The sequence below is a fragment of the Carcharodon carcharias genome, chromosome 6 (assembly GCF_017639515.1).
Source record: "Carcharodon carcharias isolate sCarCar2 chromosome 6, sCarCar2.pri, whole genome shotgun sequence".
NCBI classification, from domain to species: domain Eukaryota; kingdom Metazoa; phylum Chordata; class Chondrichthyes; order Lamniformes; family Lamnidae; genus Carcharodon; species Carcharodon carcharias.
In genome coordinates, this window is record NC_054472.1 from 87,873,364 (window position 1) to 87,888,223 (window position 14,860).

Here is a 14,860-nt window from a genome sequence, read left to right on the forward strand (position 1 = left end):
GTGATACAAAGAAGGCCAGACTCTGGATATAAGTGTAGATGAACACACATGGCTGAAGTTGGTTGTCGAGGTAGGTTGGGGTAAGGCAATGAAGGAATTTGAAAATCAGAATGAGTTTTTAATTGTGTGTTGTGGAAAGGAAAGTCAATTAACAATTGTTATCACGTGAGATTGACACTGGGGCACAACAGGATGTAATTGGTGGCATTTTGGATGCTTTGAGTTTATCCAAGGCGGAGCCTGGAGGCTGGCAACGAGCGTGTTGGCAAAGTTAAGCTTGAAAGTGCTTACAGATAAGGATGAGGATTTCAGCAGAGTTGAAGACATTATGGACAAGAAAGTAAGTGGTCCAGGTGATGGATGACTCGGTCACATGAGATACTAAGGTCGCACAAATCTGATTCTACCTCAAAAGGCAAGTAAAAAGGGGAATTGAATCAAGTTAGGGTACAGACAATGTATTCAATTGAGTCGTTGTTAAGTTGGAAACCATTCTGCCTCATCCAGAGTTAGCTAGCAACCAAGCAGTCACAGCATGGTTGGAAATGAGACACTCTTGAAGTGGTTGCGTGGGGAATCGGAGGAAAAACAACAGGTAGAGAAATGATAAATATGTTTTTATAAATGAATTACTTACAGCACACTGAAGAAACCTGTTTCCCCATAAACTGTATGTTGATTCAAAACGTAAAGCCTTGATTTACTCACTGTCAGAATCTGATAGATATCTGAATTGTTTTTTTTAAGGAGCTCAGTCTTAGAAAGAAGGGCTTGGAGTGCTTGGTCTCAATTTTGAAGTGTATGGTGGAATGGAGTAAGGATCTGTATGTGAATCCAAATTCTCAGACCAGTCTTGGTAAGATATTTTTGTTTTATTTTGTTAGAAGCCTTTTAATTTGGTTCTTAAAATCTACATGCATTTATAGTGCGAGTTAGTAGAAAATATCGGATTAACCTGTTGCACAAAATAAGGTAAATATCCAATCTAGATACTGCCTGTTAATTCGAATTTTACATGTTAAATGTGTATGCATTTTGGAGATGATTCAGGAAAACTATTGGAAAAGATTTATAGATGTGGCTTATGCTTTTGCCTTTATATTAACTCCGAAATGACATTTTTTAAATTCAACATGCTGCAACCTTTATGTTATGATGAGGCAGGTGATGTGTGCCAGGTGAACCGAATCCACAAGGGAAACTTGGCCATGCTATCACAACATTTTTGCAATTTGTATTTATTATGAGAAGCTTTGGGCACTGAATTCAGAAGTAATGAGTCCATTAACACCTTTAGAGATTTTAAAAACTAAATTAAAACATTATTAACAAAATAAAAGATTTTGAGCACATATATAAGATTATAGTTACTTAATACAAAAAAATCCCAAAATTCCGAATTAACCTGACTCCCAACTACACATGCCCTTTAAGGCAACAGTCCAAAATAAATTTTAAATTTGAATAGCAAGCCAGCAAGTTTACCACAGCACCTACTCAACAATGGGATTCCAAAGGCTTTCCTCCACCTTTGATTACTAGACACAGCAGACTTTTGCTAAAGTAGCTGGAGGCTTTCCCAAGGTTGTTTTACACAGTCCTCTTAGATCTTACATGCCCCCTACCCAACATAGCCTTCCAATCCTCTATATATGTTTCTCTCTCTCTCATCTGTAAATTCCATTGTTCTATATGTCTTTGGAAATTTACTTTTCCCGTAATATAAAAATCTTTCAGGTTGCCAATATGGTCAGTACCTTTGGGAGAAATAAACACACGGCTTGGCCTTGCGTATCTTGTTATTTGTAAATACCTATCATCCCTTTGAAACCAAAACAATCCCTTCACATATCTAAAAATGCAAATTTCCTTCACACCTTATATAAGACCTCATCCATGTTTTCTCATTAGCATTTCAAAAACCTTTTACCCCTAACTTCTTCTGATAATTTCAAGTTTGCAGCCTATCTGACTCTAATTCAATTAAACCATACAGACAGAACCATCAATACTCACACCCCCACCCATAAACCTACTTTACAATAAATCGCAATAATATAATGAAAAAATATTTGTTTCATGACACCACCTCCTGTTATTTCTTAGGCTTTTCTGTAAATTCTTGCATTGATTATAATGTTCGTATTTAGTTTTGTTATTTTATTTTTTGCTTTAGATTCCATTGATATACATTGTTTATATCTCTAGTTGATATATTGCTTTTCCATTTTGGATATTGGTGAGCAAGATGGTTCCTCAGAGGACTGTAGCAAGAGCCAAGTTTGTGGTACCAGGGTGGTTCAGTAGCACAGGAGGGGAGGTGGAAGAGTGGAAGGGCTATAGAGGTAGGGGATTCCATAGTTAGAGGAGCAGACAGCCATTTCTGCAGCCTTGGGCGTGACTCCAAGATGGTATGTTGCCTCCCTGGTGCCAGATTCGAGGATGTCACTGAGTAGCTACAGGACATTCTTTTGGGGGAGGGCAAGCATCCAGAAGTTATGGTCCACATTGGGACCAATGACATAGGCAGGAAAAAGGACAGGGTCCTGAAAACAGATTTTAGGGAGTTAGGAAGGAATTTGAAAAGTAGGATCTCAAGAGCAGTAATCTCAGGATTACTCTCTGTGCCATGTGCCACTGAGCATAAGAATAGGAAGATTGAGTAGTTCAATACATAGTTGGAGAAGTGGAGTAAGAGGGAGGGCTTTAGATTCCTGAGGCATTGGGATCGGTTCTGGGGCAGGTAGGACCTATACAAGAAGGACAGGTTACACCTTAACAGGATTGGGACTAATGTTCTCATGGGGAGGTTTGCTAGTGTTGTTGGGGAGGATTTAAACTAGATTGGCAGGGGGTGGGAACCTGAGGGGAAAATCAGAGATAGAGGAGAAAAACTGGCAGTGGGAAGTAGAGAAGTATTAACTGATCAGGAGGATATATCAGAGAGTAGTATCATGGTAAATAGAATACTTGGAGAGTTTGATAGGACTAGAGTAGGCTATAGTAAGTCATTAGATGGTGTCAGAGCAAGCGGTGAGTTAAAAAGCCTATATCAGGATTAATGTGCACATATGTGAATGCACGGAGTGTGGTTAATAAGATTGGTAAACTACAGGCACGGGTTGACAAATGGAACTATGATATTATTTCTATAACAATCCTGGCTCAAAGAAGAGCAGGACTGGCATTAAATATTCCTGGGTACAAGGTATTTAGGAGAGACAGGAAAGGAAGAAAAGTTGGGGGAGGGGCAGTATGATTAAGGATGGTATTACAGCTCTGGGGAGAGAGGATGTTCCAAAGGGGTCAAGGATGGAATCTCTCTGGCTAAAGATAAAGAATAAAAAAGGTGCAGTAACATTGATCAATGTAGTATATAGACCACCAACTAGCGGAAGGGATGTAGAGAAACAAATTTGCAAAGAAATTATAGTGACGTGCAAGAATTATAGAACAATTATAATGGGGGACTTCAATTATCCAAATATAGACTGGGATAGGAATAATGCAAAGGGATAAGAAGGGCGAGAGTTCCTGGAGCATGTTCAAGATCATTTGCTGCAGCAGGATGTTCCCGGTCCAACGAGGGGGCATGCAATGTTGGACCTGGTTCTGGGGAATGAGTTGACCCAAGTGGATCAAATAACAGTGGGAGAGCATTTAGGAGACTGTGACCATTGTATCATAAGGTTTAAGTTGGCCGTGGAGAAGGACAAGGAGCAATCCAGAACAGGGATATTAATTGGGGGAAAGCCAACTTCAGTGGGTTGAGAATGGATCTGAGTTGAGTGAGTTAAAATCATATGTTGGTGGAAAAGACGATGGCTGAACACTGGGCCACCTTCAAAGAAAAAATATTGCAAGCAATGTCAAGGTATATTCCCTTGAAGGGGAAAGGTAGGATGAATAAATCTAGAAAACCCCGGATGACGAGAGAAATAGAGGTGAAAAGATGAAAAGGAAGTAGGCGTATGACAGATGTCAGATAGAAAATATGATGGAAAATCAGGCTGATTATAGAAGGACCAGAGGGGAAGTGAAAAAGCTAAACAAAAAAGCAAGGAGGGAGCATGAAAAGAGACTTGCAGCCAACATAAAAGGGAATCCCAAGGCCTTGTATAAGCATGTAAATAATGAAAGGGTGGTAAAAGAAGGGGTAGGGCCAATTAGGGATAAAAGAGGAGACTTACATGTGGAGGCAGGAGAAATTGTGGAGGTATTAAATGAGTACTTCACATCTATCTTTACAAGGGAAGAGGATGCTACCAGGCCGAGATGAGAGAGGAGGTAACTGCTACACCCAAGTAATTTACAATTGAGAAGGAGGAGGTAATAGAAAGACTATCTTTACTTGAAATTGATAATGTACCAGGACCGGATGAGATGCATCCGAGGATACTGAGGGAGGTGAGAGTGGAAATTACAGAGGCACTGGTGATAATCTTCTAGTCTTCCTTAGACACAGGTGGTGCCGGGGGACTGGAGAATTGCGAATATTACACCCTTGTTCAAAAAGGGGTGCAAGGATAATGCCGGCAACTATAGACCAGTCAGTTTGACTTCAGCGGTAGGTAAACTTCTGGAAACTATAATTCGGAACAAAATCAATAGTCACTTAGACAAGCATGAGATAATTAAGGAAAGGGAGCATGGATTCATTAAAGGAAAATCATGTTGCACCAACTTGCCCGAGTTTTTTGAGGAAGTAACAGAGAAGATTGATAAGGGCAATGCTGTTGATGTGATGTATTTGGATTTTCAAAATGCCACACAATAGACTAAAAGGGAAAGTAGGCACTTGGATAAGAAATTGGCTGAGTGAGTGACAGGAAATAGAGTAGTGATAAATGGTTGTTTTTCAGATTGGAGGAAGGTCTGTAATTGGGACCCTTGCTGCTCTTGATATATAGTAATGACTTAGACTGTGGCGTGCTGGGCATGATTTCAAAGCTTGCGGATGATACGAAGATTAGAAGCATTGTCAACTGTAATGAGAATCATCTTGAACTACAAAACGCCATGTTGGTGAATTGGGCAGACAAATGGCAGGTGAAGTTCAATGTAGAAAAGTGTGAGGTGTTTCATTTTGGCAGGAACAATGTGGAGAGGGAGTATAAAATAAAAGGAAAAACTCTAAAGGAGGTGCAGGAACAAAGGGACTTCATAAGTCATTGAAAGTGGCAGGGCATATTGAGAGAGCACTTAATAAAGTATATGATCTCCTAGGTTTATTCATAGGGGAATTGAGTATAAGAGTAAACAGTAAACATGTATAAGACACTAGTTAGGCCTCATCTGGAGTACTGCATCCAGTTCTGGGTGCCATACTAGAGGAAGGATGTGAAGGCATTGGAGAGAGTACTGAGGAGATTCATGAGAATGATTCCAGAGGTAAGCAACTGTAGCTATGAGGATAGATTGGAGAGGTTGTGTCTGTTTTCCTTGGAGAAGAGACTTGATAGATGTATTCAAGATCCTGAAGGGTATGGACAGGGTAAATAGTGAGAAATAGTTCCCACTCAAGGGAACATCAAGAACTAGAGGGCACAGATTCAAAATAATGGGCAAAAGGAGTAGAAGTGATGAGGAAATTTTTTTTCACCCAGAGGATGGTTGGAGTCTGGAACGAGCTTCCTGAAAGAGTGGTGGAGGCAGGTTCGATTGAGGTATTCAAAAGAGAATTGGATTGCAATCTGAAAATAAAGAAAGAATGTGCAAGGTTATGGGGATAATGCAGGGGAGTGGGATTAGGTACAATGCTCTTTCAGCGAGCCAGTGCAGACTCGATGAGCTGAATAGCCTTCTGCTGCACTATAAAGATTCTGTGATCTCTATTTAAAACAGGGTTTTCTTATTAGTAATGTTGCTACTTTTTCTACTTTTTCTTGCTTTAATTTCCCAAAGGGCACAGTGACATTGTGGTTATGTTTTTAAACTAGTAAACCAGAAGCCTGGACTAATAATCCAGAGGTATGAGATCAAATCTCTCACCAGCTGCTGGGGAATTTATATTTACATAAATAGGAGGTGATGGCATAGTGGTATTGTTGCTGGGCTAGTAATCCAGAGACCCAGGGTAATGCTCTGGGGTCTCGAATCCCACCATGGCAGATGGTGGAACTTGAATTCAAAATCTGGAATTAAAAGTCGATGATGACCATGAAACCATTGTCGATTGTTGTAAAAACCCATCTGGTTCGCTAATGTCCTTTAGGGAAAGAAATCTGCTGTCCTTACCTGACCTAGCCTACATGTAATTCCAGACCCACAGCAATGTGGTTGACTCTTAAATGCCCTCTGAACAAGGGTAATTCGGGGTGGGCAATAAATGCTGGCCTAGCCAGCGACACCAGCATTCGCTGAATGAATAAAAAAAAATAAAAAGCTAGTATTTGTAATAGTAACAGTGAAACTACCGGATTGTCATAAAAAATCATCTGGTTCACTTAGGTACTTTAGGGAAGGAAATCTTCTGTACTTACCTATTCTGGCCTGTATGTGACTCCAGATGCACAGCAAAGTTCTTGTCTCTTAACTGCCCCCTGCAATCTCCAAGCAAGCCACTCAGTTGCATTCAAGAAGGCAGTTCACCAACACCTTCTCAAGAAGAATTAGGCAATAAATGCTGGCCTTGCCAGGAAGACCCAATCCCTGGGAATTTTATGAAGGATTTGTTCATTTTCTTCATTGACCTCAATATAATGTGCTCTTTACAGGGTCTTAGAGCCTTCAAGAATACAGGCCACAGAGCTTTGGAAGAAAAAGTGCATGTCTAGTAGAAGGCAATATTTGGGTGACTAATCAAAGGGGAGTGTTTTAAGGAGGGCCTGGAAAGTGGAGGGGTTTAGTGACCGAATTCCAGAGTGAAGACAAGGCAGTTGGAGCAAGACTTCCCTACTCTTACACACCATCTCCCTTGCAGTAAAGGCCAACATTCCATTTGCCATCCTAATTAATTACTGTACTTGCATGCTAATTTTTTGGGATTCATGTCTGAAGATACCCAGATTCTTTTGTACCACAGAATTATGCAGCCGACATTTTCTGAAAATGACCCTTTAATCCTGACTTTGTTTTGTGTTAGTTAGCCAACCCTCTATCCATGCTAATATATCACCCTCAACATCATAAGCTCTTATGTTGTGGAGTAAGTGTTGTGACACCATATTGAATACTTTTTGGAAATCCAAATGTGCTGCATCCACTGATTCCCCGTTATCAACCCTACTTGTTACATCCTCAAAGAAAGCTAGTAAATTAGTCAAACATGATTTTCCTTTCATAAACTATGTTGACTTTACTTGATTGTATTATGATTTCCTAAATGTTCTTTTACTCCTTCCTAATAATGTATCCCAGCATTTTCCCAATTTCAGATGTTAGGCTAACTTATTATGTCTCCCTGTTTTCTTAAATAGAGGCTTTACATTTATGGTTTTCCAATTCCAGAATCCAGGGCATCTTGGAAGATTATAACCAACAACTGTTTCTGCAGCCACTTCTTTTACGCTAAGATTCAGGCCATCAGTTCCAAGAGACTTGTCAGCCTTTAGTCGAATTAGTTTTCCTAGTACTTTTTCTCTAGGTATATTGATTGTTTTAAGTTCTTCCATCCCTTTTGCACCTTGATTGATTTTGCACCAATATTCCTCTTGAGATGCTTTTAGTGTCTTCTACCATGAAGACATATACAAAATATGTGTTCAAAGTCTCTCTTATTTCCTTGTTTTCCATTATTATTTCCCCTGGTCTCACCCCCTAAGGGACCATTTTGCTTCATCTATTCTCTTCCTTTTTAAATGCTTATCGAAGCTCTCGTCTGTTTTAATATTTCACGCTAGTTTACTCTCATATTTTAATTTCTCCCTTTTTTGTCATCTTTTGCTGGTTTCTAAAACTTTCCCAATCTTCTGGCCTTCCACTAATCTTCGAAGCATTATCTTCCTTAGCTTCCTTAGATGGTTCATCCTTCTCCTAATGTCTTTCTTTCTCATTGTAATGTATCTTTGTTGTATGTTAAAAGCACAATTTAAGTTCAGGTTGTGGTCTAACTTCAGAATTCACAGAACGGTATTGGGCTGAAAGAGGTTACAGTGATATGGGGGTGAGGCCATGGAGGGATATGAATATGTGGATAAGAATTTTAAAATTAAGGCACTTGTGGACTGAGAACCAGTGTAGAGCAAAGCACAGGGTGAACAGGACTTGCTGCGAGTCATTAGCAGCATTATTTAGAGAAAGGGTTGGTGAGGGAGGAGGGCATAGAAATTTAATAGTGGAAATCTGCTTGTACATGTGTTGAAATGTGTCCATTAAGAAAACAGGAAATGCTACAGGAACTGTCTACATACAGGGTTTTTTGTAACTTTCATTGGGGAAAGAACATTTTTGCACTTCTCAAGGTAGCAGTGAAAGGTAATTAATTTTAATCACTCAGCTGCAATTTTATAAAGAATAACTTGCGTGTTTTTGGGGGATGAATCAGAAGAAAATGTATCGCTTTCAATTTATTTTCATGTTTTTGATACATTTTCCTACACTAAGCGGATTACAAATTGAAACTGGTGTTTTCAGTAGGTTTGCAATGTGTAAAATTTGGATTTCTACATCAGTGGGATCGACTTTTAAAAGTTGACGATTGAGATTTTTTAATGAATATTACCTTGTACAGCTGTTTCATTTGTATTTAGTAGCGTAAGCAAAATCATCTGCTATTAAAAACATTTAAAGGCATTATAACGTCAAGGCGTTATAGCAGGGCACTTGGAAAAATTCAAGGTAATCAGGCAGAGTCAACACAGTTTTGTGAAAGGGAAATCATGTTTAACTAATTTATTGGAGTTCTTTGAAGAAATAACTTGCTGTGGATAAAGGTAGATGTACTGTACTTAGATTTCCAGAAGGCATTTGATAAGGTGCCACATGAAAGGTTATTGTGAAAAGAAAATAAAAACTCAAAGCATAGGGGGATAGAAGATTGGCTAGCTAACAAAAAACAGAGCAGGCATAAAAGGATCTTTTCCTGGTTGGCAAGATGTAACAAGTGTGCCGGAGGGATCAGTGCTGGGGCCTCAACTTCTTGCAATTTATATAAATGACTTGGGCAAAGGGACCAAAGATATGGTTGCTAAATTTGTTGATGACACAATGATAGTTAGGAAAGTAAGTTGTACTAGTTAGGCTAGAGGATAGATCAGTAGAGAAGCAGTGGCAGACGTAATAGTTGTAAATCAGGAGGTGGAGGGGACAGAGGGACTGGGTGAAGTTTCAATCACTAGGGAAGTGGAAGCCTGGAAGTTGCTGCAGTAAAAACAGTGAATTTGTCAATGCTTGCTGTTGCTACTGGGTAAAACAGACAGCAGCTTCTGGCTTCTGCACATGAACAGTTAAAAGTGGAAAACTGGAAATTATTGTTGCTGAGACCCTTCTCTGTTACAGGCTGCCAATTGCAGTCTTTGCCATTGGAATCATCACTGAGATCACAATCATGAGCTTAAACTGATTACATGTTACTATTGCATTGAGAAAGGATGAAAGATTTAACTTTGTTCAATCATAAGTAATTTTTTAAGTGGGTAGTAAATCATAATTACTGCTGAGCAACCTCTCTGGACTTAAAATATTAATTTGAAGTGTGGAATCTAGTTCTCTCAAAAAAAATTGTTACAGGTTTATTTTTAAAATGAAAGTTTGTGCTTTTATATTAAGTTTCTCCCTTAATCTGCATGGCTCAATCTTTGTTTCATTTTTTGTTCAGTGATTTAAATTTAATTCATATTTCTTGTTTTTTCTTCCCACTTTGCTGTATGTGAGGATTCTTCAGTATGATTGGTTGATTAGCCTCCCTGTTGCTCACCCTGTTCACACATTCCTTGTAGAATGTGCCAAGTTCAAACTGAACCTGGAAAAGAGGAAGTCTACACACTAGAAGTTAGCAGAACTTTGTGGGTAGCTTTTTATGAGGTGAAGGGCGAGCACTGTTCCTTCGCCACTGACTGCAAAATCCAGGCTCGTATTTTTTAAAGTGTTAAGGGATCTGGACAGTGCAGTGAACAGAAACTGACCTTTGACTTCTTGAACCAGTTGAGAAGGTCCGATATGAAATGGCTTTGGTCAGTTTCAATCTGGCTCCTGCTGGGCCTGGATTCTCAGAACAAAACTGTCTTAATTTGTTAATGACAAGGGTCTAACAATTCATTTGGGATCCCGTTTTTGGGTTGGGCTGAAGCAGATGGGGCTGTATACTACATTTGATAATACTGGACGCATTTGATGATAACCTGGGATTCTGAATATAATTGCTGCCAGTTTGCTGAATACGAAAAACTAGCATTTTCTCACAAGATAGTCCATTTTGGTTATATTAGCTGAATTCTCAGTAATAGCTATTTCAGAAGCAAGAATGTTGTTTGTGCATTTTCCATTGACTATAGTAAACATTTACCATTCTTAACATAAATGCATATCTAATTACTTAGTTAAAATTGTTTTATTTTTAATATGACCCATATTTTACTATTTCTTAATGGCTGTCTTAATCAGGAAGGGCAGGTATGTAAAAATGTAGCTACTTGTTAGTTTGGACCTCTAGAATAGGATTAGTGTCTGTTTCACGATTTTAGTTGGTTTTTGCGTTTTAATTTTGTGTATGTTATGACCCAGCAGTTGGTAAAGCTGAGCTATTTAAAAATCCCAGAAGGAAACTTTAAACGACTGTCATAACCTATATTCTTAAGTGGTATGCTTGAGATGCAACTCTAAATTCAGAAACCAGACCACCGGTTCTGGAGAGGTTTTATATTAAACTAAATGAAACATTTTATTAAGTTACAACAAATATACATGGCTACAAATTGCTACTACCATACCTTTTAACAAATTTCCAAACTAATCTCCATTAAGGCAACAGCACCCATAGACTTAACCAGATACCAGGCAAAGCATTTTCACCGTACAAATTCAAAATGCGGTTCCTCTCACCTTGGTTCCTGTTGAGACAGTTGTAGGCTTACTGCTGCTTTGATCTTACATTGTCCCTGCCCTGCACACACACAAACTGCTATCGGTTATATCCAGCACATCTCATTGAATGTAAATTCTCATTGTATCACCAGCCTCTTTGAACTCCACCTCTTCCAACAATAAAACCCCTTTCATTGTACCAATTTTATTAGTAATATAAACATTGCTGGTCGCTGTCAGCTAGGTGCCAGATTTCACCCCACTTCTTGAATGCTCTATTCAACAAAATGCAAACACACCTCTACTTCACCGTTTACATCTCAAAACTAGTATACATTAAAGCACCCAAACTAGCTGGCTTTAATCCAATTAAAACACACCCACAGACTAAACCTCTATTTTAAAAGAAAAATATTTTCCAATAATATATATATTAATAGCTTCATGACAGTGTACTGCTATTAACTCTAAAATTCTATTCACTGATCTAGTGGAACATAAATGATAAACCATGCCTGTATTTAAATATATGCAATATTTTATGGGGGGAGTGCAGTTTCAGTTTGAAGGAGCTGATTTACAGATTAGGCATATCTTCTGAATTTTCCACTACACCCCTAATTTCTTCAGCATTTCAATTCAAGCTTTCTTTTCTTCATTTAGTTTGTTTGCTCAAACAAAAACAGAAGTTTGATGAGTTGCCATGTCATATACTTTGATTTAAGAAATTGATGTGAATTATGAAATAGTTTTTGTTTCTTTGTGTGCTTTCATATATGTTGCTGGTTTTTACAAACATAATTATTTATTTTCTGAACTTGTATTTTTCTCTTGAACAACCTTTTTTATGAGGCAGGCTACTATCACGGAGTGCCGTACTGGCCAGAATTTCCACAATATGTTAACCTTCTAGCAGAAATTCAAAACTAAATATTCTCAACACCTGCAATGTTTATAAGATATGCATCGCTTTCGCCTTGAAACTTTGACTCAATTTTCAATATGTTTTCTTGAGCTACCTCAACACATGCCATATTGAAAAAATTCTCAGATTCCCTAATAATTTCCACTTTTCAGCTAAGGTTTTTCAGTAAGATTTTTTTTTGCTTGATACCATATTATGAAAAAGTCCTTTGGGTGATTTATATCTTTTCTGAACTCCTGGCTTAATTTTTGAGCTACTGACAAGTATGTCAAGATGTTGAGTCATGCATACTTTTACTTTTGGTTGAGTTTTTTTTCCAGCTTTCAGCTGAATCCATTGATGATGCATTTCATCATGAAGAAAAGGAATAATTATGTTTGATTTGCCCTTCTAGAATCTGATTATGGATTGAAACTGAGAGAATTTACAGGGTCTAGATGTCTTCCAAATGAAAACAATATAAAACTATTTTAGATTAAAAGTCATTTTCAAAAAAAACAAGTCAACAGTAACAATCCAAATAGCCCACAGACTTTGGGTAGATCAGTGCTGTGTGATATTGCATTTTGTGAAAGGTCAACACTCCTGGTATTTGTAATTTTTTAATTAACTCATTTCTAACCTCCTTTTATAATCTTGTATGAATGTAGGCCAAGAAAAAACTTTGGAACAAGACAACAATGACAATAAGTACCCTGACACAATAAATCGATATGGGAGTATAAATTCCTTAGATTCCACTGCATCATCGGGGATTGGGAGCTATAGTACTCAGACATCTGGTGCAGACAACCCAGAACAATATGAGGTTTTGAAGCAGCAGAAAGAAATCATAGAACAAGGAATTGAGCTGTAAGTCTCATAAAACAGAATATATTTGTTGCTTCATTCTGATTGCTGTTTACTGTGAAGTTCAATAGCATGAGAAACAGAGAAGAAAATCTGACCCAAGTCAAGACAAACTGGTATATTGTAATATCTAATACTGTTCAAACCCTACAGTAAAGAACATTTAGTTTTCATCTGTTCTCAATTTTTGCAAAAAGTAAATAGTTAAATGGTTTTTGATGGACTTGGAAATAATAGCAAATGTATTCAATTGAAATAGACGTCCAGCTATTTTAAAGGGAGTTACAATGTTCATTTCCTCCTAATCTTGCTCCTCCAGTTGAATAATTTATGTAGAACAGCTATCAACATCAACTAATGGCACATATGTGATTTGAGGAAATGTTCAAGTTTTGCACGACTGTATTACATGTCTGAAGACCCCTTGTGAAGGCATTTGAAGAGGTCTTAGAACAGCTGGCTGACTGTCACTCTTGAGAATCAGTGGCATCTGCACTCACTCCTTGTAGCCCTCTTGGCACTGGGCACGGGCTCAATGCTGCTACAGGTCATTGTTATTACAGACCAAATATGCCCAATCAAATCTTGGAAACCGTGTGCAAATGTGGTTTTCTGGCTGACTCTCAGTGCACCTATTGAAGCAGCAACAACTTCTGAAGGCCACTAGTGTCTTCAGAATATCTTTCTGGTGTCCTGATGTTGCAGAAATCTTATATGCTGTCTAGGTCTTCAGGGACATTCTGCAGATTGTGGGAAATTTACTGCCGTATGTTAGAGATGAATGGAGTGGGCTACAACCACTTGTATGCCCTTTCAACTATATGTGTAGAAACTAGCACAAGGGATTTGTGCTTCCTTTTCATTGCTCTTATTCTTATCTTTTAATTGACGTATTGATAAATTTTAAACCAATAATTCATAAATATGAAATAATGTTTATTAAGCAAGCAGTCAGCCACTTATGCACTTGGAATTTGAAGCAACTTTTTTTATACAGATTTAATAAGAAACCAAAAAGAGGGATACAGTATCTACAGGAACAAGGAATGCTTGGCACGACACCCGAGGATATTGCCCAATTTCTGCATCAAGAAGAAAGATTAGACACGGTAGGCAGTTCCAACTGTTATACGAAAGGTTAATAAAAACTTTTCCAGTACCTTTACAATGTTCCCATTTGCTGGATAATATTTTGTAGTACTTTGGCTCAGTATCTTCACACTAAACAGTGTTTTCCAAAGGCTTACATTTCCATCCAATGAGCTGTGAATTCATTTTATTGAAGATAGCACAAGTTCCATACAGTGAATAAATACCGATTTGACATAATGGTTATTGGCCAGAGTGCTGACAGCCTTGTAGTAAATTATAAAAAAATTTTCATTATGTAAAGAAGCAGATAAAATGGGATAGAATGATACAGCACAGAAGGAGACATTGAGCTCATAGTGCCTGTGCTTTCTGTTTAATATAGCTATCTGATCAATCCAACTCACCTATTCTTTCCCATAACCCTGCAAATTATTTTCCCTTTAAGTAATTGTCCAATTCCTTTTTGACAGTTATTACTGAATCTGCTTACACCTGGTTTTCCGGCAGCGCATTCTAAATCATTATAACATTTTTTCCTTGTATGTCAGCTGTTTTTATTTCTCAAGGAATCTAATGATAAATAGATGTTGGGGAGGCTTTGTTAGTGAAGGATGACATTAGTACAGTAGTAAGAAATAACCTTAGTTCAGAAGATCAAGATGTAGAATCAGTTTAGGTAGAGATAAGAAATGGCAAAGCTAAGAAGTTACTTGTGGGAGTAGTTTATAGGTCCCCTAACAGTAGCTACACTGTAGGACAGAGTATACAGGAAGAAATAATGGGGGCTAGTAAGAAGGGTGCTGCTTTAATTATCAGTGATTTTAATCTTCATATCAATTGGATGAACCAGATTAGCAAAAGTAGCCTGGAAGATGAGTTCATAGAGTGCATTTGAGACAATTTCTAGTACGTTCTTGTGCCAACCAGGGAACAGGCTATTTTAGACCTGGTTACGTACAATGAGGCGGGATTAATTAAAGGAGTCTCATAGCCTGAAATACATGTCTGAGGTTCCCTTGTGAAGGTATTTGA

The 14,860-nt window shown here is 38.1% G+C and overlaps 1 protein-coding gene across 5 annotated transcripts in view; it reads left to right on the top strand.

Moving 5' to 3' along the window:
- The window catches only part of arfgef1 (ADP-ribosylation factor guanine nucleotide-exchange factor 1 (brefeldin A-inhibited)), a 312,411-nt gene that overhangs the window by 165,812 nt on the left and 131,739 nt on the right, over nucleotides 1–14,860 (top strand). For all 5 annotated transcript variants that reach the window (XM_041189760.1, XM_041189763.1, XM_041189762.1 and 2 more), the window contains 3 exons: nucleotides 748–856; nucleotides 12,538–12,739; nucleotides 13,734–13,845. In XM_041189760.1, the coding sequence (XP_041045694.1) occupies nucleotides 748–856; nucleotides 12,538–12,739; nucleotides 13,734–13,845 (423 nt within the window). The remainder of the gene's footprint in view (nucleotides 1–747; nucleotides 857–12,537; nucleotides 12,740–13,733; nucleotides 13,846–14,860) is intronic.